The sequence below is a fragment of the Danio rerio genome, chromosome 17 (assembly GCF_052040795.2).
Source record: "Danio rerio strain M-AB ecotype USA chromosome 17, GRCz13ab, whole genome shotgun sequence".
NCBI lineage: Eukaryota > Metazoa > Chordata > Actinopteri > Cypriniformes > Danionidae > Danio > Danio rerio.
Window position 1 is genome coordinate 50,095,015 of NC_141037.1, and position 23,997 is coordinate 50,119,011.

The 23,997-nt window shown below is 35.7% G+C and overlaps 1 protein-coding gene across 8 annotated transcripts in view; it reads left to right on the forward strand.

Moving 5' to 3' along the window:
- capn3a (calpain 3a, (p94)) overlaps nt 1–23,997 on the forward strand; it is a 41,083-nt gene that overhangs the window by 2,328 nt on the left and 14,758 nt on the right. For 4 of the 8 annotated variants that reach the window (XM_087288957.1, XM_087288960.1, XM_087288962.1 and 1 more), the window contains 11 exon segments: nt 2,449–2,518; nt 6,270–6,388; nt 6,456–6,589; nt 10,132–10,300; nt 11,704–11,787; nt 11,868–11,962; nt 14,852–14,929; nt 15,021–15,181; nt 17,566–17,735; nt 20,189–20,200; nt 20,333–20,541. In XM_087288957.1, the coding sequence (XP_087145083.1) occupies nt 2,449–2,518; nt 6,270–6,388; nt 6,456–6,589; nt 10,132–10,300; nt 11,704–11,787; nt 11,868–11,962; nt 14,852–14,929; nt 15,021–15,181; nt 17,566–17,735; nt 20,189–20,200; nt 20,333–20,541 (1,301 nt within the window). 8 annotated transcript variants of the gene reach the window in all.

The following is a 23,997-nucleotide window of genomic DNA, read 5'->3' on the forward strand; positions in this document are numbered from 1 at the left end:
TACATTGTAGTATACAGTTGAAGTCAGAATTATTAGCTCTTCTAAGTTATTAGCCCCCACTGTATATTTTGTCCCCAATTTCTGTTTAACAGAGGGAAGGTTTTTCTTTAACACATTTCTAAACATAATAGTTTTAATAACTCATTTCTAATAACTCATTTCTTGTATCTTTACCAGGATAACAGTTAATAATATTTTACTAGATATTTTTCACAATGCTAGTATTCAGCTTTTTTAAAGGCTTATTTAGGTTAATTAGACAAGTTAAGGTAATTGTATAACGATGGTTTGTTCTTTAGACAATCAGGAAAATAAATATAAAGGGGCTATTAATATCGACCTTAAAATGGCTTTTAAAAAATGTAAAGCTGCTATTATTCTAGCCAAAATAAAACAAATAAGACTTTCTCCTGAAAAAAAAAATATAGGAAATACTGTGGAAAAACTCTCTGTTAAACAACATTTGGGAAATATTTGAAAAAGAAAAACAATTGCCATAAATAGTTTGAGAATTTGAGAATTGTCACATTGTGAAATATTAAGTCTCCGTTTTGAGTAACAGTCACACTGTTGTAGATAAAATAAAAAATTACAACAAAAAAATTGCATTGTGAGACTGATGACATTGTGTGACATAAGATTGCAAATGTGAAATAAAGACTCAAACAAAACAACAACACATACTTTTACAATACTATCCTGAAAGATAAACAAGCAACACATTTAATTACTTTTATTTAAAAAAAGTGGCTCAAGATTGTGATATACTACTTTTACAAGTAACATAAACCAATGCTGATAAAGTTGCTGAGAAAAAAAAATCTAACTGTGAGATTTAATGTTTTAATAATGTAAGTCAATATTCACGCTGTAAAACATAAAGTTAACAATCATGAGAAATAGACACCTTGTAAGATACAAAGTCTCAATTACAAAAAAAAGTTGTGTTGTAAGATATAGGGACCTATCATACACCCGGCGCAATGTGGCACAAGGTGCGGTGCAATAGTCTTTGAAAAAAAAAAATATTAAGGATATATATAGGATATAATAAGAATATATATAGGATATAAGTATAAATGATTAAAATATTACAAAACATATTATTTTCTAGCCTATATAAATATGAAAAATCACTGCTTTTATGTCTTCTTCATTTCGGGAGGCTTTTTCAGTTGATTCGTAACAATTTGCTTTTGTATAATGTTATTATTATTGGCAGTATTATTTATTATATCCATATTTATATTTGTTTTATAACAAACAAGCTTAGATTTGCCCACCTGTCAGGTTTTAGACCATATGGGGCACAGCATGTGTTTTAGGATATAACTCAGGTTTTTGAACACACTTCGTTATTATTGTTCATTTATTCGTTTGCTGGAAATTAGAACTGAATTTAGAAATAGTTTTAAAATGAATATTTGCGCTTAACAAACAAAAGTATTTATTTATAGACTAATTGATGTCTGTGCATGCGTAAAGGTTTCCCTATCCAAGAGTGAAAGTGAAAGTGATCCATTATCTCTCATTCTCACGCAGTAGATGCTCTGTTTAACAGTTTTCTGTTAACTGTTTGCTAGTGAAATGCTCAGTGCTTCCACTTAGACTTACTTTACATCCTGTAAATAGCGAATGCGCTCTTGGTGCGACGCAGCTGGCTCTTAAAGGTAATGGGAGATGAGACTGTAATTGGTTTATTCTCAAAACACACCTATAACTCATTAAGAAAATAAACTCAACCCTATTAGACCATGCGCCACGGCGCAAAGCAGATTTTACCATCCTTAAATTAGCAAAAATGCGTTTTGACACGCCCTGAAAGCGTTTGCGCCCTGCGCTTTGTGCTCTGCGCATGAACCGTCAAAATAGAGCCCAAAAAGTCATAATGATAAACAATCAAATTAAAGCCACAATTCTAAAAAATAAAATCACATTATGGAGTAACAACTGTGACATAATTGTGAGAAATTATTAGTGTGATATCTAAAGTCACAGTTAGAAGAATTAGCCACACAATGAGAAGTACATTCGCAATACACAAAATAGTCATATTGTGAAATATAAAATGACAATTGCAAGAAATAAAGTCAAAATATCGCACCATGGATTATAATCTTCCCACTAAGACAAATGAAATTCACTTTATCGATTTGTGCTGAGACAACATGGATTAAGTTAATTTATAAGTTTTTACAAATTTAAGTGGATTGAACATAAATCAATTGAGTTTTTCTAATAAAACTCAAGAATTGTGTTGTTTCACTTAATTAGTGTATTATTACCATTGCTATTTTCACTCTAGGACTTCCTTAATTGTAGCTTTAAACCTTGTAACAACTTTCCTGACAACACATTTGTCAGTCCATATATTCATCTGTTCTTCCGAAACCTCAGTGAACCAGTAATAAACCAATGACCTAACAATATTGTATGTGTGTCCTGCAGGAGATCTGCGATAACCCACAGTTCATTGTCGGAGGCGCTAGCAGGACTGATATCTGCCAGGGAGATCTGGGTAAGATTATCTCCCCAACACATTAGCACAGGTGTCAAACTCAGTTCCTGGAGGGCTGCAGCTCTGCACAGTTTAGTTGCAAATAAAACACACCTGATCAAACTAATCGAGTCCTCCAGGCTTTTTTGACAACTACAGGTAGGTGTATTGAAGCAGGGTTGGAACTAAACTGTGCAGGGCTGCGATTACAGGGTTTATATGGGTGCTGCGAAATACATGATAATGCTTGAATTGGTGCTTGGATAAAGTGCTTGAAAATGTAATTGAATTACTTTCATAACTATATATGTCACTAAATATGTAATAATAATTAACAATATAAATTAAAATCAACCTTTTTTGCATAAAATAAAAGTCTTTTTTATCTGTGACTTTTGCTTAAACAGTGGGAGGAGAGAAAATGCATGGAGAATGCCAGTTCATGAGTGAACAAAGCATTAAATGAAAATAAATTGGGTAGGCTAAATAGTCCGTAGTTTATGAGTGTAAATGAGTGTGTATGGATGTTTCCCAGAGATGGGTTGCAGCTGGAAGGGTATCCGCTGAGTAAAACATATGTTGGATAAGTTGGCGGATCATTTTGCTGCGGCGACCCCAGATAAATAAAGGGACTGAAAAGAAAATGAATGAATAAATAATGTGATGAAGAAGTATGTATACAGTTGAAGTCAGAATTATTAGCCCTCCTGTGAATAATTTAGCGTTAGCGCATGCAATTAATTTGAAATATTTAACGCTTTAAAACAAAGTACGCAATTATTGCAGTTGCAGTTTTTTCCCCTGTTGGTGTCCACGTGTGTTCAACATGCAAAGAAATATGGATAAGACCAAGGTAACATTTTTAGAAGGAAAGTTTTAGTATTAAAAATTAACGTCGCATTACCAGGCTATCCAGCGTTTCCTCCAGAGTTTCATCTAATTTCGTATATGTTTCATTTTTAATCTTTTCGACTTTTGTTTTAGTGGAATTTGAAACCACATGCCTTATGGAAAGAAAAACCTCCACAATTTGTGCCTCTGTGGTCCTTTAAGGTAATCAAAAATCGCTGCTTACATGGTAGACTCTTAATGACAGTATTATCTCAAACATATAAAAAATTGGAGTATTGGTGTCCATGTAAAGGTACTTAGAAAGTCCCAGATGTTGTTGCAAGCTGTCAAAGACATCGCATTCCTATTCCTTTCAGATTATTCCATGCGCCCTTAAATATTTCATTAAGTTTGACATGTTTCCCCCTTAAACGCAACTTTTGTAAGGCGTCTGCTTCACATTGTCAGAATCCTTGTAAAATGTAGCCATACTTTAGAACACTTAGTTTAAGCAAATTTGATGAACGCGATCATGCGTGTTGATGAATCTTGAAGGGAGTCGCTCACTGGCGGCCCTGTCCTGCACGGGTTGTGTGTGTGTGTGTGTGCGCACATTTCCTAGCAACAAGAACAAATGCATAAACATCGCAAATATCCACATACATATTCCTCAAAGTTGTTTAAATGTTCAGAGATGGTGTGACCAAAGTCCCTGTAAGAATTAGTCTTTGGTGTGACACAACCTGTGGGTGCCTTTGATGTACCGGTTGATACTTCTTATGTCCCTGTCGCAGCACCAGTGGCAACAAAATTAGTCACCGAAATTCATCTGCTGATTCGGTGATTCTGCTTGTGAGAGCAGTGGCGTAGCGGACGGGCCCGCAGGGCACGCATCGCGGGGGGGCCCCGCGCGATTAGGGGGCCCCGCGTCGTCGCGATTTTCAATAAACTGTTGGGAACAACTGTGGTCGGAACCAAAGTTCACACGTCTGTGTTCTCTGAACACCTCTCAAGCGGTGGACTACTTCATTCTGATTGCTTGCCGCCAATGTTGCCAACTTAGCGACTTTGTCACTAGATTTAGCGACTTTTCAGACCCCCCTAGCGACAAATCTAGCGACTTTTTTGTGTGTTATTGGAGATTTTTTTAGACTGTCATTTTTCCATACCGTACCGTCCCTACTCTTCTCAACGAGCTGCGTGTGATGCCGCCAGTCCCTCCCCCGCCTCACAGCACTGACAGGCGGCCCAGTCAGTCCTCGTACAGCAGCCTCTCCCACCTGCAGCCCGAGAGCAGATCACCCCTCTGCGTACCGGCGACAAATGATTTAGCAAAGGCAGTGTGAAGGTATTTCCCTTGTACAGTCAAACCGATCTACTTCTACTTTATTTTAACAATTTAATTGGACCGTTTATTCTTTTCTTGTTCACACAGATATTTTAGTGACAGTTTCTGAACTTGTCTGAGTTTATTTCATATGAGAGATTACTGCACATTCACTAACGTTACACATCTATAATGATATACTGTATTCAAACAGCAATAAATGTAGTTAAATAAACATGCTTATATAAAGTGTAGTGCAATTATAAATACCCCTTTATTAACCATATGCTGTTAAACAGAAACGGTAGAACGTGATGACGTCAGTGATATGCAAATTGACGTATGACGTACCCCCCCCTCCTCATCATCACGGGGCCCCGTCAGCGATCCCTGCAGGGGGGCCTTCGCATTTTGCGCTACGCCACTGTGTGAGAGACTGTTCTCACTCTCAGCTCACATCATTCAAAAGTAAAGGTGCCCCGATAATGTCAATAGACTGGACTGTCTTAGCACCTGGCTGAATGTAAAGGAGGACTAAGCAAAATTGTTTCTCCTTTATAATTAATGTTCTCAACTCACAGCAATACAACTTTTACAATGAGTGCAATTGTTTGTATTCATTACTTTATTATTATAATTTCCATATTTGCAATGCCTGTAATTTGGCATTTTTTTTTGCAGTCCTCTTAGAGTCCAACATATAAATATTTTTTTCTTTTTTGGCATTGATTGATTTGAAATTTAAATGGCATTAACATGCCTGTATTTTTATTTCTGTAAGACATATGTCTGTCAAGCCAGGATCTTGATGGTTTATTGTGGGTATATTGTTTACATGAAGAAATCTGTGATACAAGTTAAACAAAATTTCTAATAAGCAATTAGATTTTGAATTTAAATAGTTTTTGTCTTGCCTTTATGTTAATTTTACATTTGAATAGCCAAAATTACTTTTATTAATCACAATTAATTTTCAAAAAAAGTGACATTAATTAGTTAGACAGCACTAGCTTTTATATATTTGTATTATTACCCCCCTCAAGCAATATTTTCTCTCCAATGGTTTACAGAACAAACCACTGTTATACAATGATTTGCCTAATTACCCTAACATACCAAATTAACCTAATTAAGCCCTTAAATTTCACTTTAAGCTGAGTACTAGTATCTTGAAAAATATCAAGCCAAATATTATGTGTTGTCATCAGGGCAAAGAAAAATAAAAAAAATAATTAGAAATTAAACTGTGAACATCAACATTACAGACTGTTTTCCTCAATGTATAGGCAGTAGTTTAGGGTCCCATTGCAGCTTTTTGGCAGTAAGCACCTCTCTCGGGCCCCCATATACACAGGACGCTTCATATTGTGTTTACTCTGTTGGAAGGGAATCCAGCTAGCAGCTCTCCCTATTGTTTTGATCCCACATGAGCCATAAAAGAGACTAAAAGCACAAAGGTTGCTAATACATAGAGTAGATTACCAAGCTGGCACGTTTCCCTGGACAGTCTGAAAATGCTGAGCTCAGCAGTGTAGGCTTCTGTTTTACTGTAATAGCTCTATATTTACACTTGCAATGAATGTAATGCGGAATACTATTTTCTGTGCATTCTAGGTGACTGCTGGTTGCTTGCAGCCATTGCCTGTCTGACTCTGAATGACAAGCTGCTGTATCGTGTTATTCCTCAAGAGCAGAGCTTCTCCGAACAATATGCAGGAATTTTCCATTTCCAGGTTGGTGCCGTTGAGTAAATTTGGTGTCTGAATTGACTTCTGCATTAGAGTTGATTTCTGTTCTCAGTTCTGGCGATATGGGGATTGGGTGGATGTTGTGGTTGATGACCGCATTCCCACCTTCAACAACCAACTGGTGTTCACCAAGTCTGCTGAGAGGAACGAGTTCTGGAGCGCTCTTCTGGAGAAGGCTTACGCTAAGTGAGTGTCTGTGGGGGATATTTACCTCATTTGTAGGAACATTAGTTCAACTGTGCTATATTGATATTTTTTTATCCATTTAGCCAATCCTCAGATCTTGTGGGAGCATTTTTAGCATTTTTAGCTTAGCTTAGCATAGATCATTAAATCAGATTAGAAAAAAGATTTTTTTAAAAAGAGTTCTGCAAATGTTTTTTATTTAAAGTTGAAACTTCTGTAGTTTCATTTTGTACTACGACTGTAAGAAAATTTTATATTTTTATTTTCTGAGCTGATATGGCTAGGAACTTTGTGAAGTTTATTTATAAACTAATTTTGAGAGTACTAATGATTGACCATAGCTGGACCCACATTGGCTATCTCATGATTTACCAATCAGATGAATCCGAAACACTCATAAACAACCACATTTAATTACCTTCTCGATCTTGTTTTTTAAGAATCCGCCCATCTACCGCGACTCTACATTTTTCATAGCATATTTCAGGGTCGGGCTGCTCAATGGTTAGCACTGTTGCCTCACAGCATGAAGCTCCGGTTTCCCCCACAGTCCAAAAACATGCGCAAGTTTATTGAACAAACTAAATTGGCCATAGTATAGTAGTGCAAGAGTGTATGGGTGTTTCCCAGTGTTGGGTTGTGGTTGGAAGGGCATCCACTGCGTAAAACATATGCAGGAATAGTTGACGGTCCATTTTGCTGTGGCAACCCCATTATAAAAAAGGAATGAGCCAAAGCAAATAAATTCAGAGGAGCTTTCGAGACCTACCTGAGCTCAGACTCCCCCTCATCTGATGAAATGGGAAGGAGCCCCGGGCTCTGTCCCAGGACAGTACGCCAAACACACTTTAATTATTAATCATCAGCTAATTAATCAACACATGCTAGCAAAGTGTTGAATCATGCTAGACACACGCTAGCAGTGTAAAATCATGTTTCATGCTAGAAACATGTTAGCAAAGTGCTAAATTATGCTAGAAACATAATACAAAGTGTTAAATCAGCTAAGTGTAAACTCTTAAAGCTGCAGTGGGTGATCTGCCAAAATGCTAACCGGTGAGCATATTATCTAGGACTGCAGGGGAGGGACGGTTTTTAAAGCCACGCCTCCTAAAATCGCAAACGCACAAACCGCAACATTACAGCAGACAACCTGCTAGTTCATGTCATTCGCCAGTCAGAAATGTAATTAGTGTTTGGCCAGTGTTCCGACGATCTTTGCTACCTCATCAGAATGTGCTAGCGGTAGCTCAATCTGTCATGTTTCATCTAAAAAAACAGAGTTAGCACATCTTTTCAGCTTCAAATGTCTAGCAGAATGAACTACCTCCTTAAAGAAGGTTGTAAAAACAGTGGTAGTGCATTTTGTCAGCTTCAAATGTCAATCAGAATGAGCCACCACCCACTTTTTTACTTATATAAAACTAATGTAATAAAAAAAACATTAAGGCAGTCTATCACTCTGATAGACATTTGAAGCTGCTATGCTTTTTCTACATTATTCAATAGAGTAGTAGTTAATTTCAATTGATATTTGAATCAGACAATATGTGCTACCCCTGTTTTTACATCCTTTAATGTGGTAGATCATTCTGATAGACACATGAAGCTGACAAGATGTGCTAACCCTGTTTTGGTACATAAAACATGACAGATTAAGCTACTGGTAGCACATTCTGAGGAGGTAGCACAGATCGTCAGAACCCCAGCTGCGTGCAGAAATTACACTTGTTACTAAGCCATACATGCTATTTTAGAGTGAATATTCAGAATATCATGGTAATCAATATAAGGAGGCTGTTATTGTTCAAAAATGAACCAGTGTAAAGGTAAAAGCAACTTCAGCTCAGTAAAGCAGGTTAGGCGGAATAGCGCTATTGACTGATGTTTTGTTGTTAAACTAAATAAAAATCTACATTACTGATGCTGTAAAATGTCCCTCATGAAACAGAAAATAGTCACATCAATCTTTCACCAGGAGAATTCAGTGGTGAACTACACTTCTGTGCATATAACCCATTCATAAAACAACACAATCTACATTAGCATTGAGGGAGTTTAAAACAGAATATTACCTGTCTAACAAAAATACTTTGGCCATGGTGGGGTCTTTCCTCCAGCATGCTAAAGAAACTCTATTATTGATTTAGGATTTTTAAGTTTCATTTCAGCATTTGATTTTACCGCAACTGTGACTGTCTTGTGTGCATGTGTTGTGAACGCGCAGTGCTCATGCAGGCGTGCACACCCTAATATCGGATCTGCATGAAAAATATGTGCAGAAGCCAAAATCTACGTTTGTTGACAGACAGTTTGAGCTACTTATCGGAAATATGGGAGATGTCGGCCTGTTAATATTTACTGGGGTTAACTTTTTTTTTTGTTTTATGCCTTTCCCAGAATATAAAAATACATATAAACAAGTTTAGATCATTTACTTTATTCATTACTACTGGAATGTGAAGAGACTTTCAACCAGCACAACAAAAAATGTTTGTGAAGACGATCACCTTCTGCACCTTAAAACTCTCATTCTGGTATAATAATCAAGGAGCTTTCCTGCCATACCATGGCTGCAGTAGGCGCAATAATATTACGTAGCACCTGAAAATAGTCCAAAGCTAGGTAACTAGCTGCTTAATATCATTATGGCTTTTGTAGCCATGGTATAATAGGGTATATTCCGAAGCATGCTAATGGGACTTTTAATTTGCCAGTAACCTGGGTTAAGCGCTTCCGGCGAATTGTACACGTATAAGGTCTGTTTTCTCTAAAAATCAGCGATCTCCACTAGCTGAGTGATATTCGACATAAAGTAAAGTCTTAGATTGTACAAGAAGCACTGCATTAAATCTTTGTGATCTGAGCATTTATTGTACCCCAGTATATTCAATGGAGCTTCTGCGCTAGCCTGCCAATTCTGACGGGCGCGTGCGAGTAAACAGCTTTTTGTTTCGTTTTACACTTGAGCAACTAAATGAATGCCAAAGTTTATTTAACTGAATGTATTTTAATGACATTACAACATCGATGCTGTAAAAGGAACTGTATAAAATGGAAAAAAGTTCACAATAACTGGTAGTTTATCAACGGAAGTTTATCAGTATGGAAAAAACACTAGCTCGGCATATACCCTATTAAGTTGACATACTTGCAAAGTTACTAATAGTCAGTATAATATCTATTAGGGGACCTTCAAAACAAAGCAATGGGTAAATTTAGTAGATAATCTACCAATACTCTCATGACTAGTAGAGGGCATGTGGTTGGTTATAGTCTATGCAGAATCTATGCAAAATAAAAGTCTGATGTTGTCATTTTAAAAATCATTCCTTCAGCTGTTAACATGTTTTAGAGATTTTACTGATCCACAAACCGTTCCTGAGAATGACTCTAATCTAATATTTCACATATTATTATTTAGCATAAGCAAAATTCTTCTTTTTGGCCTTTTTAAGTATAATGTCCAAATAAGTTATACAATAACGTAAGTACAAGCAGGATGAATTCTTTTTTCACTTACCATTGACTTTCCTCTTCAGGCTTCATGGGTCCTATGAGGCCCTGAAGGGTGGAAACACAGCCGAGGGAATGGAGGACTTCACTGGTGGAGTGACTGAATTCTACGAGATGAAGGAGGCGCCCAAAGAGCTGTATAAGATCATGCAGAAAGCTCTAGAGAGAGGCTCACTCATGGGCTGCTCCATTGATGTGAGCTTCCTCAATCTACTACATTTATCATTCACTTCCTGCTGTTTCATTTTGCTGGCTTGAGATAGCTATTATACTCTTATGCACCTTAAACTTCTTCTAGACAATTTGCTAAATTATACTTAAAAATTAAATTTAAATGAATTTAAAATCCTGCTAGAAACATGCTAGCAAAGAGTTACATCATACTAGAAAGATGTTGGAAAATTGTTAAATCATGCTAGGAACATGTTAACAAAGTGTTACATCATGCTACAATCATGCTAACAAAGTGTTAAGTCATGCCAAAACATGCTAACTAAGTTTTAAATCATGCCAAAACATGCAAGCAAAGTATTAAATCATAAAGAAACATTAAATTGTTGAATCATTTCCAGCGTCGTCTTAGCTGGTCAGGCTGGGAGATGAACAGCTAAAACCAGCTTGACTTTCCTAACCAGGCTGGGAGCCCAGCCAAAACCAGCTGTGTCCAGCTTAAACTTGGCTGGTCAAGCTGGTTTTAGTTTGTCTTAGATGGTAATTTTCAAGCCTGACCAGCTAAGACCAGGCAGGAAATGGCTGGAAACCAGCCTGGAAATGGCCAAAACCCCTCTATAATCAGGCTTGTCAAGCAACTTAAACCAGCCAACCAGCTTAGGCTGGTTTAAGCTAGATTTTTCAGCAGGGAAATATTAGCAAAATGTTAAATCAAGCTAAAATCACCCTAACAAAGTGTTAAGTCATAATAAAACCATGCTAGCAAAGTGATAAATTATGCTAGAAACATGTTAGCAGAGTATTAAATCATGATACAAATATTAGCAAAGTGTTAAATCAGGCTAAAATCAACTAACAAATTATTAAGGCATTTTAAAAACATGCTAGCTAAGTGATAAATCATACTAGAAACATACTTGCATGCTTCATGGTAATGCTGGGTTAGCGAGTTGTAATTGCCATGTCAGTCTTTTTTAGTTAGAGCAAGATGGTAATGTGACTTCTTATCATAAAATGTACAACTTAATGGTTATGTATGGAAATGTCATATATTCTGTCATAAATGTACAATACTGTTGTAGTTTGTAGATGCAATTTAGTTTTATTGTAACTAACAAACAAGAACCATTGAAACATCTAATTCATACCTTAGACACACATTCATTAAATTTACCTTATAATTTAAAAGCCTAAAAACAATTTTGAGTTTCTCTGTCATAGTTACATACGGCTTTATGGTGGTTTTTATGTGCTTTCAACTTATAATTATAATCCTTTCACCATGACTTACACCACAATAGCAATGTGTCAAAAACATGCTGCTAGCTTGAAACTACTTCAAATTGGAAAAAAAAATTATAATCTTTTTAAACTTTACATTTTAATTTTAGTACACTAACATAAAGTGATTCAATGTGTACCCACAGTCTCTGGTTCCAGCCCGCTTTGAAACTCGTACTGCGACAGGTCTTGTGAAGGGTCATGCCTACTCTGTGACCGCTGTTGAGGAGGTAAACATCAGCATTTGGCACTTCGCATTCCAGATTTTAAGTTGAATCTTTATGATATTTGTGACGTTGTGTGTCTGCAGTGTAAACAGAGCCAGCAGAAGGAGTCTAGAGTGCGTCTGGTGCGTTTGCGTAACCCCTGGGGTCAAGTAGAGTGGAATGGACCATGGAGTGACAAGTGAGTATCTGCTTATTTTTAAACTTTAAACTTTATTTGTTGCAATGCCATTTTTGTCTTGGAATTGAGTTTACATATTCAATTCTGAAGCTTACAATACAGAAGTACGACTTTATTTCTTGCAGTTTATAGCTCGTTTATATTTTCAATCCTGTAAGCTGTACTTTAAGACTACTATTTTTTATATCAGCTTGGAAAAGGTTAAGAATATATATATATTTTTATATATATATATATATATATATATATATATATATATATATATATATATATATATATATATATATATATATATATATATATATATATATATATATATGTGCATTATCACACGAGTAGCAGTGCGATAGGCTGTATATCGGCACTGGTGGGAGGCATGCAATGCCTTAGTGCCCCCACCAGTGCCCATATACAGCCATATCGCACTGCTACGAGTGTGATATTGCGTTATTACAACAGTTTGACGGCATAATTGTGTTTATAAAAACAAAATCAAACACGGATAGTTTCAAAAACCCTTTTGTATGTGGAGCTACTTCCACCTTGGATTCAAATCATAAGCTGACAGTTAAAACAGTTGAGCAAGCATCTTTTAAACTTTAGATCTGTAGTGTCTGCTTTTTGCTGGCTGTATGCCGAGTAATACACAAAGGGTAAAGAGGCAGTAGGAGTTCTGATATTGCAGAATATCGCACGTCTATCAGCCAATCAGATTTGAGAACCAGACAGAACTGTTGTATATGTATATATATATATATATATATATATATATATATATATATATATATATATATATATATATATATATATATATATATATATATATATTACTTTGTATAGGACAGAAACACCTTGCTAGAAACAGGCTTGCAAAGTGTTGAATTATGCTAGAAACATACTAGCAAAGTGTTAAATCGTCATGCTAGAAACATGCTAGCAAACTTTTTAATCATAAGGTTAGAAACATGCTAGCAAACATTTTAATCATGCTAGAAACATGCTAGCAAAGTGTTAAATCAATCTAGAATCTTGATAGCAAAGTGTAAAAGCATGCTAGAAACATGCTAGAAAAGTATTAAATCATGCTAGAAACATGCTAGCATATTGTGCCAAAAACATACTAGCAAAGTGTAAACTCATGCTAGAAACATGCTAGATAAGTATTAAATCATGCTAGAAACATGCTAGCAAAGTGTAAAATCATGCTAGAAATATGCTATCAAGTCATGCCAGAAACATGCTAGAAAAGTATAAAATCATGCTAGAAACATGCTAGCAAAGTTTTTAATCATTTTGCTAGCAACATTTAAGCAGTGATAAATCATGCTAGAAACTTGACAGCAAAGTGTAAAATCATGCTAAAAACAGACTAGAAAAACATTTTAAAAAATGCTAGAAATAGGCTAGCAATGTGTAAAATCAAGCTAGAAACATGCTAGAAAAGTATTAAATCATGCTAAAAACATGTTAGCAAGTCATGCTAAAACATGCTAGAAACATAAAATTATGCTAGAAACATGATAGTAAATTGTTAAATCATACTATAAAACTTGCCAGCAAACTGTTAAATCATGCTAGAAACATGCTAAAAAGTATAAAGCCATGCTAGAAACATTCTAGCAAAGTTTTTAATCATTTTGCTTGCAACATTCTAGCAGTGTTAAATCATGCTAGAAACTTGACTGCAAAGTGTAAAATCATGCTAGAAACAGACTACAAAAACATTAAATAATGCTAGAAACATGCTAGCATGTCATGCTAGAAACATGCTAGAAACATGCTAGCAAATTGTTAAATTATGCTAGAAACATGCTAGCAAATTGTGCTAGAAACATACTAGCAAATTGTAAACTCATGCTAGAAACATGCTATCAAGTCATGCTTGAAACATGCTAGAAAAGTATAAAATCATGTAGAAACATGCTAACAAAGTTTTTAACCATTTTGCTTGCGACATTCTAGCAGTGTTAAATCATGCTAGAAATTTGACAGCAAAGAGTAAAATCATGCTAGAAACAGGCTAGAAAAACATTAAATAATGCTAGAAACAGGCTAGCAAATGGAGCTAGAAACATGCTAGCAATTATGTTAGAAACATGCTAGAAAAGTGTAAAATCATTTTAAAAACATACTTGAATGCTTCCTGGGAATTTCGTACTATGGGTTAGTAAGTTGTTTTAGTTGGCTTAATATATGGAATTGTCATATATTCTGTCATAAATGTACAATACTGTAGATGCAACTTCGTTTTATTATAACTAACAATAACAACCAATACATAGAATCATTTTATTCATTTAAAGGTACATTGATTTATTACATTAAATTATTCTCCGATATCTAAATAGTAGATACATGGCTTAGGTAAGAATAAAACTTTCCAGAAACGGTTTTATCCGCTTGTTAAGTGTGACGTCACACGAAGCGACTTCCAGGTCCAAGCGCTCTATTCCACTCTACGGGGAGACTCATGAAATGTTAATTTTAAACGTTTACAAAGCGATAATACTTTCAAAAATCATGATCGCAGTATATATGTCCAGGCCTAATATCCGATGACCAGAAAGTGATTAATTTTTTTTTATAGTTTGTTAAAATTTTGGTATTTGTTATGTAGCAAGCCCAGAGATTGTTGTGTACACTATGACTTTATATAAAATTAATTTTAATGTGTGATATAAATTAAAAGAGATCATAAACAAATAATTTCTCAACTCAAATTAGTGGCGACTTGGACCCGGAAACAGTATTACATACGTCACCAACACGTCACCACTTAACAAGCGGATATGCATTTATTACACCAGAAAACAGCCCTAGAATCAGACGCTCCGAATTGACCATGTTTGGAAAGGTCATGAATATTAATGAGCTGTTTTATTGTTACAGTTCTAAAGAATGGGAAAGTCTTTCTAAAGCGGAAAAAGAGAAACTCCAGCAACAGAACGCTGAAGATGGAGAGTTTTGGTGAGTTAAACAAGCCAACTTATCTTTATGAACGGTTTCATGTGTTTTGATAAGATAAATGCGAGCTTTAACTCTTGTCGTCAACCTGTAGGATGTCGTTTGAAGATTTTAAGAAAAATTACACCAAAATTGAGATTTGTAACTTGACACCTGATGCCCTGGAGGACGATAAGCTACATAAGTGGACAGTGTCTGTCAATGAGGGCCGCTGGGTGAGAGGCTGCTCTGCCGGAGGATGCAGAAACTATCCAGGTGGGTGTCAAAACAACTAAAAGAAAATTATTTTAATGATAATATTAATTGCACGGTGAATTTGGACAGCACCTTTTATATGTAATGTGCACCTTAAAGTGATTCACAGGTCAAAATGAGCAAAATAATAATGTCTTGTAAGAAGTGAATATTAATGGTATTTCTGTCCCTCAGAGCTTAAGAAATTATTAGTAAATGATTTAGTTCAGAATACAAACTTAGATTTTAGTCTTAAAGAAAAAAATTAATAATTATTATCTTAGAATGATTTGCCGGAGTTAGTGCTGTCAACCTCACAGCAAAAAGGTCGCTGGGTCGATGGTTCGATCCTCGGCACAGTTATCGTTTCTGTGTGGAGTTTGCATGTTCTCCCTGCGTTCGCGTGGGTTTCCCCCGGGTGTTCCGGTTTCCCCCACAGTCTAAAGACATGCGGTACAGGTGAAATGGGTAGGCTAAAATTGTCCGTAGTGTATGAGTGTGAATGAGTGTGTGGATGTTTCCCAGACATGGGTTGCGGCTGGAAGGGCATTTGCTGCGTAAAAATGTGCTGGATAAATTGGTGGTTCATTCCGCTGTGGTGACCCCGGATTAATAAAGGGACTAAGCCAACAAGAAAATGAATGAATGAATGAATGAATGAATGAATGAATGAATGAATTGTCAATTTTCCTTCAGCTATTGGTTATTGGAGATCACAATTTCAAGATGTTAACTGGAACGAGACTTTTAAGATTTCCAGACATTTTTATATAATAAATAAAACTTGAGAGGAATCATTTAAAATTGATCATGGAATTTATACTGTACAACAGGTAATTGCAAGATTTTGTAAAGATGTTGATTTAAAATGTACTTTCTGTAACGATAAAGAAGAGAGCATTGTTCATTTATTTTATAATTGGATTTATACGCAATTGTTTTGGTGTGATCTTTTCTTTTTTGTTAAGCGAAGTACGAATATTGCATTGGAGTTCAAAGAAAAAGATGTTGTTTTTTTATGAGAATACAGTCGACTTCAAAATTTGGCATAGTGTTAATTTGCTCATTATATATGGAAATTTTTGTATTCATAAATGTAAATGGGCAGTGAAAAAAACTAATTTTACTCACTTTAAAATAGAAATAGGTAGGGATGTAACAATATTGTAAATACCGTCATACCACAATAGTAATTTTTTTCAATATTACCGTAGGCGCATGACTCAATAAAACTATATTTCTGAGAAAAGTTTGCTCAGGCAAATGAAGCGAACGGGAGGTAGCGGGAACTACAATTCCCATCAGCCCAGGCGTGGCCATCATCCTTTGCGTTCTGTTGTCACTACAGATCCAGTAATGACGAAATGGAGTGTGTTGCTAGAAGCGGGGAAGAAAAAGAGCTGGAAATGATCGAACCTAAAGCGGGTTTTAAATCGGATGTGTGGAAGCATTTCGGTTTCTTTCTAAAAACATACAAAAAAGAAGAAAAGGTGACAGACAAAGGAAAAAAACTATATGCAGGCACTGCCAGACTGTAGTGAAATATAAGTCGGGGAATACGACTAAAAACAGTCATGGGGACTGCAGAACACAGCACACTGTTCAGATTGATGCAGACATTGACTTGTACCGCAAAGAGACCTCTATCTCACTCATGGCTTGTCCTCTCAAGTGGTGGAAAGACAATGCACAACGTTACCCACTGCTGTCAACCTTGGCTAAATCATATCTCTCTGTCCCAGAAACCTCAGTCCCAAATGAGAGGGGGGTTTTTCTGTTGCAGGGGACATGCCCAGCTTTTACCAGATTATAGTTATATGATAATTTTCCTTAAAAAACCCATCTCTATCTAAATGAGTGATTAAATGTTGAATGTGATGAGTTTTCAACAATACTAAATTGAAACTTTATTTTTTTATATGGTTTAATAGTTTTTTGTTATTAAAATTGAAAAATTGAAGTTCCTGTTTCGAAACTTACAGATAGGTGACTAATTTGTATGTCATTGATATGTTCAGTGCTAGGGTAAATAAACACTTTTGGCACTTTTTTGAGTCTTTTCATTAGTTTTGTTTTTCCTGTAAATTATTCAATAAATACCATACCGTGCCATTCATACCGAGGTATTATCGTACCGTGAAATTCTGATACCGTTACATCCCTAGAAATAGGTCATTACCTATGCACGATAAAAGAAACAAAATATACCAAAGCAAAAAGAACTGTTTATTATTGTGAAGCCTTCAATTTTGTTTTTTGAATAATTGTATTTTTTATTTTCTTCTTATATTGCATTTGATTGGATGTTAATTTAATGTTGTTATTGCCCTGTTATTCTGTGTTCTAAAATTGCAAAAAATAAATTAATTAATAAAAAGAAAATGTATTTCTGTGGTCTCCTAAAGACACATTCTGGACAAACCCACAATACCGTCTGCGTCTCCTGGAGGAAGATGACGATCCGGAGGATGATGAAGTGGCCTGCACATTTGTTGTTGCTCTAATGCAGAAAAACAGACGTAAAGAACGCAAGTTGGGTGCGAATCTCTTGACCATTGGATTTTCCATCTATGAGGTATCACTGCTTCCACCATTTTAAACTTTCAGAGAGATAATGAAGAGAAAAGGGCTTTTCACACTAGTAATAAGTATCCCTGGCTTATTCTAAACCCCAGGTTAAACATAATTGTGGGTTATCTTGTTTCACGTTTCGCCGTGCTCATATTTAGCTAATAGTCAACAATTATTCCTGGGTATTCTTATGCTGACTTTTCAAAGTGGAGATCGAAATTAGAAAACAGTTTATGAATACTTAATTTGTTTTTGTGTTTTCAAAAAAGGCTTGTAACGGGGTGGCACTGTGGCTCAGTGGTTGGCACTGTTGCCTCACAGCAAAAAAAGATAGCTGGTTCGAGTACTGGCTAGGCCAGTTGGCATTTCTGTATGGAGTTTGCATGTTCTCCCCGTGTTGGCTTGGGTTTTCTCTGAGTGCTCCGGTTTCCCCCACAAATCCAAAGACATGCAAAAAAAGGAATTAAATAAGCTAAATTGGCCGGAGTGTATGTGTGTGAATGTAAGAGTGTATGGGTGTTTCCCAGTACTGGGCTGTGGCTGGAAGGGCATCCGCTGCGTAAAACATATGCCAGAATTGTTGGAAGTTCATTCCGCTGTGGCGACCCCTGATAAATTAGGAATTAAGCTGAAGGAAAATTAATGAATGAATGAAGTCTTGTAATCTTCATCATTCACAGTTTGAAGGAGTTTTAGGTGTGTATAGATAATAATATGACAAAACTATTAAAATTTGAATTATTTACACACTCATCTTAAATGCTATTTAAAATAGTTTTGATTGTGTTTTTTTTTTTACTTGAATGCAACCGATTGGGTTCAGAATTCCTAGCTTGTATAGAAATCCAGTTTGTAAAAGTACAAAATTATTTGTTCGACTTTTCTGAGACCATCTGTTCATCAATTTGGAGGATCTGTAACCTACTTTCTGAATTTTGCAGTCTGAATTTCTGCATTTTTAATTTTTGAATATTGAATTTGATGTTCTGGATTTCTTCATCGTGAACATTTTAAACTGTATTTTTACAAATTGGATATCTGCAGCCTAGGAATTCAGAACCCAAAACCCGTTTGTTGTTTGAAAGTACATAAAAAAAGTCTATCAAATTTTGCCTTAAAATCAGTTCTCTAAGTTCTGTAAGTAAAAAATCTCGAATTCAAAACTATTTTAAATGGCAAATAACATACAGTTCTATTAAATAACACTTGTCTATAATTCAAATTTACACATATTTTACAAAGTAAACAAAGCACACCAGCAAAATCCCTGAAAAACACTGATTAAAATCAGAGTACAGCAATTGTTATAGCACCAAGGAAGATAACGTGAACTAGACTTCACGGGTCATGACCTGTTAAACAAACCTGTTAACACAGGCTTCAGCGTTGCTTTAAAGTTTTTCCTGAGTTCACTTTTTGACTGTAAAAGTAAGAGTGAAATTCCCTTTTCTTCACATTTTCTATCACTTTCTAAGATTTTTGTCCCCTCCAACGTAAAACGATTGTTTGTACACATTAATTGTGCTGTTTTTCCATGTACAAACCCTAGATAAAACTTTGCAAATGCCACTTCTAAATTACAAATGGGAAACATTTCTTTACCCAGGAATAAAAGTGTTTTTTTTTTTTAGAATAGACAATAACATTGGATCAAATGGATAGTTCACCCAAAAAAGAAAAGAATTACATACTATTTATTTACTCACTCTAAGGTGGTTCCAAAGCTTTATATGGTTCTTTTTTTCTGAAGAACACATAATAAGATATTTTGAAGAATGTTGTGGCAGCATGGTGGCTCAGGGGTTAGGACTGTCGCACAGTAATTAGGTCACTGGTTTGAGTCCTGGCTGGATCAGTTGGCATTTCTGTGTGTAGTTTGTATGTTCTTCCCATGTTGGCGTGGGTTTTCTCTGAGTGCTCCGGTTTCCCCCACAAATCCAAAGACATGCGCTATTGGGGAATTGAATAAACTAAATTGTCTGTAGTGTATGTGTTTGAATGGGGGAGTGTATGGGTGTTTCCCAGTAGTGGGTTGCAGCTGGAACGGCATCCGCTGTGTAAAACATATGGTCTAATAGTTGGCAATTCATTCCTCTGTGGTGACCTCTGAAATAGAGAAAATGAATGAATAAATGAATGAATGAATGAAGAACCTTAGAAACTGGCAACCAGTGGCATCTATAGTAGGAAAAACAAAAACTATGAAGGTTAGTAAGTACTATTTCCAACATTTTTCGAAATTTCTTCGTTTGTGTTCAACAAAAGAAAGAAACCCGAAGAGGTCTGGAATAAGTTGAGGGAGATTAAATTATGACAGAATTATCATCATTGTCATTATTATTTTAACTGAACTGTCACTTTAAGTGTAATGTGAGAAGCCCTAACGTAATTATTTTCAACCTCATTTAATAATACAACCATATTCCATCCCATTTAATTCTTCCCTTTTTTCCGTAGGTGCCAAAGGAGGTATGAAAATGTTAAGAAGACTGTTTGGACCCAAGGCTTGTGTATATCACGTTTAAAACATTTGTGCTGCTTTATAGATAGATTATAGCGTCCTAATCATATTCCCTTCTTTGACGCTGTTGTGTCTGTCAGATGCATGGAAATAAGCAGCACATGCAGAAGGAGTTCTTCATGTCTACCACCGCTAAGGCTCGGTCCAGGGCCTACATTAACCTGCGCGAGGTCACCCAGCGTTTCCGTCTGAGTCCCGGAGAGTACGTCATCATTCCCTCTTCTTACGAGCCCCATCAGGAAGGCGAGTTCATCCTCCGCGTCTTCTCTGAAAAGAGAAATACTTCTGAGTGAGTGAGCGCTGAAGGGATGGGAGGGCTTGTGTGTGTGTTTTTTAAGCAAAATAACGTCTGAATACATTTTTACTCACATTAATTTTTTTAATCAGTATGTCATCTTGCATCCTTAGGATACATTTGCTTGAGAAACAAAATGAACAACATGAACACACTGTCAAGTAAATAAATACAAATAATATACTCAGTCAGTTAACGTTTGCTTAAAGGGATAGTTCACGCAAAAATGTCGATTCTGCCATCATTTACTCATTCTTCATTTGTTCCAAACATGTTGGAGTTTTTTCTTCTGGTGAACACAAATGCAGATATACTGAAGAATGTTTAGGGAGAAATCAGCCATTGATTTTCATAGTATGTTTTGTTCTTATTATGGATGTCATTGGCTGCTTTTTTTCAGCATTCATCTCAATATCTAGTTTTTTTGTACAAAAGAAGAAAGAAATGATAAGTGGTGAGGAACTTTCCATTTTTGGGTGAACTATCCTTTTAATACAACTAATATAAAATTCAAAAATAAAAGGGGTCAAAGATGAAACATCCTATATGACTTAAAGTCACCATGATATTATAAGTCAGTCTTCTTATTTTTATATGTACACCGTTGTTCTTGTTCTAATCAATGTACAGTTAGGTCCATAAAAATTTGGACATTGACACAATTCTAACAGTTTTGGCTCTGTACACTAACACAATGGATTTGAAATTAAACGTGCAATTTAATTTAAGGGTATTTACATCCAAATCAGATGAACGCTGTAGGAATTACAGCAGTTTGCATATGTGCCTCCCACTTGTTAAGGGTCATATGCAAGATCACTGTAAGGATAGTTTACAGATTGACCCAAACAATGACCAGTCTGGTAGATGAAGAAGAGCAGGAGTCACAGATTTAAATAAATAAATCAAGTTTACTGAAGCCAGCTTCAACACTCGCAATGAGTTCCTAGGCCGCTCTGCTTACAATCACCAATCAATAGCAATCATACTCTCGAATAACGTCATTAACTGCGTCACACATACAGGTGTCCTAACCTGATTGGTTAAAACACAGATAGACTAGGAACATTTCCACGTGGGGTTTGTGCGTATATTCTGAACAATATCTTAAGCATGAATGTCAGACATCCCTTAGACTGATTAGAGCTGGCTCCAGACCTGTGAAACGGATCAACAATCAAATAGAACACACACACTTAAAGTATAATCTGTTTCTTATCCAAGGCTGAGTGTACTGTCAACCGTCTTTATCGAAACTGGTTAAAAACCGGTATCATCTACATTTAGGCAGTTATATTCTTACTACACAAACTCTATCTTGAATAAAAAGTAGAATCCCGTTAAAAGATTTAACTGTAAAAATAGCAAAATCACTTTAGACATTTTAGACAGTATTAAATCCTAGAAATAACAATGGAAACAGTTGCTTCCAGTCCTCAGCCCTCAGTTCCACTCAAGGTCTCCATGACCTCTGACCTAGTTTGCTGGCTCCTGAAAATAGGTATAAAGAGACAGGCAAATGCACTGAACATTCTTATATTAAGCAATGTGTTAACTTATTCATTAATTAAAATCAATTCACAGTTAAATACTGAGAAACAGGAGGATGAAAAGGATAAACGTTGGTCTATGATGAGATGGACTGGAAAGCAGAAATCCGAATCCTTCATCATATGTGCAAACTGTTGCAGTTATTACAGTGTTCACCTGATTTGCACATAAATACCCTCAAATTAAAGCTGACAGTGTGCAGTTAAAGCACATCTTGTTTGTTTCATTTCAAATCCATTGTGTTGATGTATAGAGCCAAAAACATTAGAATTGTGACGATGTCCAAACATTTATGGACCTAACTGTATCTGTGTGCTTCATTATTTTGTAAAAATTAATATGTCTTCATAAACGTTAATCAAATACCATAACTTTCCCTCCCCCAAAACAACTTTCTTCCTTTTCTGGTTTCATGGAATTCCTATTAGCACATTTTTCGCTAATAAGTCTTCGTTCCTTTTGTTAGCAGTGGTCATCTTTCAACAATCCAATCAGTTCCCAAAAGAATGAAATCATGCACCGCCCTATATATAGTACACATTTCATGACCATTACAATGGGATGGGTTTCGAAACTCTGTACTTCGTTGGTATCGGTGCTAAATTATAAAAGACAGAAGTATCAATAAGCTCTGACGTTAACAGTTCAGTTATCGGTACTGGATAATTATTGCTGAATAAACATTACATACAGTTGCATAATTTAACTGATCAACCTTTTCTAATTTGCGCTATTTGATATTCGTCTGCACAGTTGGCAGTCTCACATGAGAAATGTCGAGTGTGTCAAGTATAAAAGCTTTCGCAGTTCTCGGCTGTGCGCGCACACTCAGCAGAGGCTCGCGCCAAGCGCACACAGAAGTTGTGACAAAGACTCGCACGCACACGCAGTTCATAAGTTTGCAAAGTGGCGGAGAGAACCAAACAGATTGTATTTCCTGAGTGGACACCGACAATGCCTGTTGCAATAAAGACAACATTTTTTTTTTCTTTTACAAGCGGAAACACAAGCAATCTGGCTAGGCATCTTTAAAAGGGTATTAACTGCAGAAAGAAAAATGAAAACTTTTCGACTGCCAAGCTAAAGGTACATCATCCACATCGGAATGCCAGCAGTAAATCACATAAGGTTAAGGGTCCAAAACATAGCTCTCACAACAAAACAAAACACACAAATTCATTTAAATTGAAAACAGCATCTTTTTCTGCCATAGCCTAAATAAATCTTAAACATTAAAAATGCTTTTTCATCAGCTGTGATTACAAATATAGCCTATGAACAGCCTAATAATAAACTATGCTTATTAGGAAATGATAAAAAGCTGCTTATTTTTAAATTTTTAACTCCCCAAACACTGTTCAATCATTTATGCGAATCTGTTAATAAAAAATATTAAACATTATCTGATTATTTAACTGCATTTTGCAACTCAAAGATCGTCTTTTCAACTGCAGGGAGCACTATAAACCAAGAAAGATCCCATCTTCTGCCAGAAAAGGCAAACATGTTGAGTTTTCTCCAGAAGAATGGTAAAAAACCTGAAAATCATTTTCCTTCAACCCATTATACAGGGGGAAAAAAATATTTAATTGTTTTACAATTATCGTTTTTGTTTTTCATTAAAAATGTAATAATAAAATAAAGTGTTGTTTTTCATAAAAGGAAAAACAGCACAAAAAAGTAATGATAAGAGAACCCTTAAAATACTGAACCGATAAGTGGTATTGATAAAAGTAGTAATACCATTAAAACCTTAACGATACTCATCCCTTATTACAAGTGAATGTATGATGCTACGATAGTGGAAGAAATGACAATCTCAACTTTCGTTTCATGATGGCTTTAAGGGATTAAACTATTATTGTGACAAAAAGACAAAGAATGGGTAAAAATGCTAAA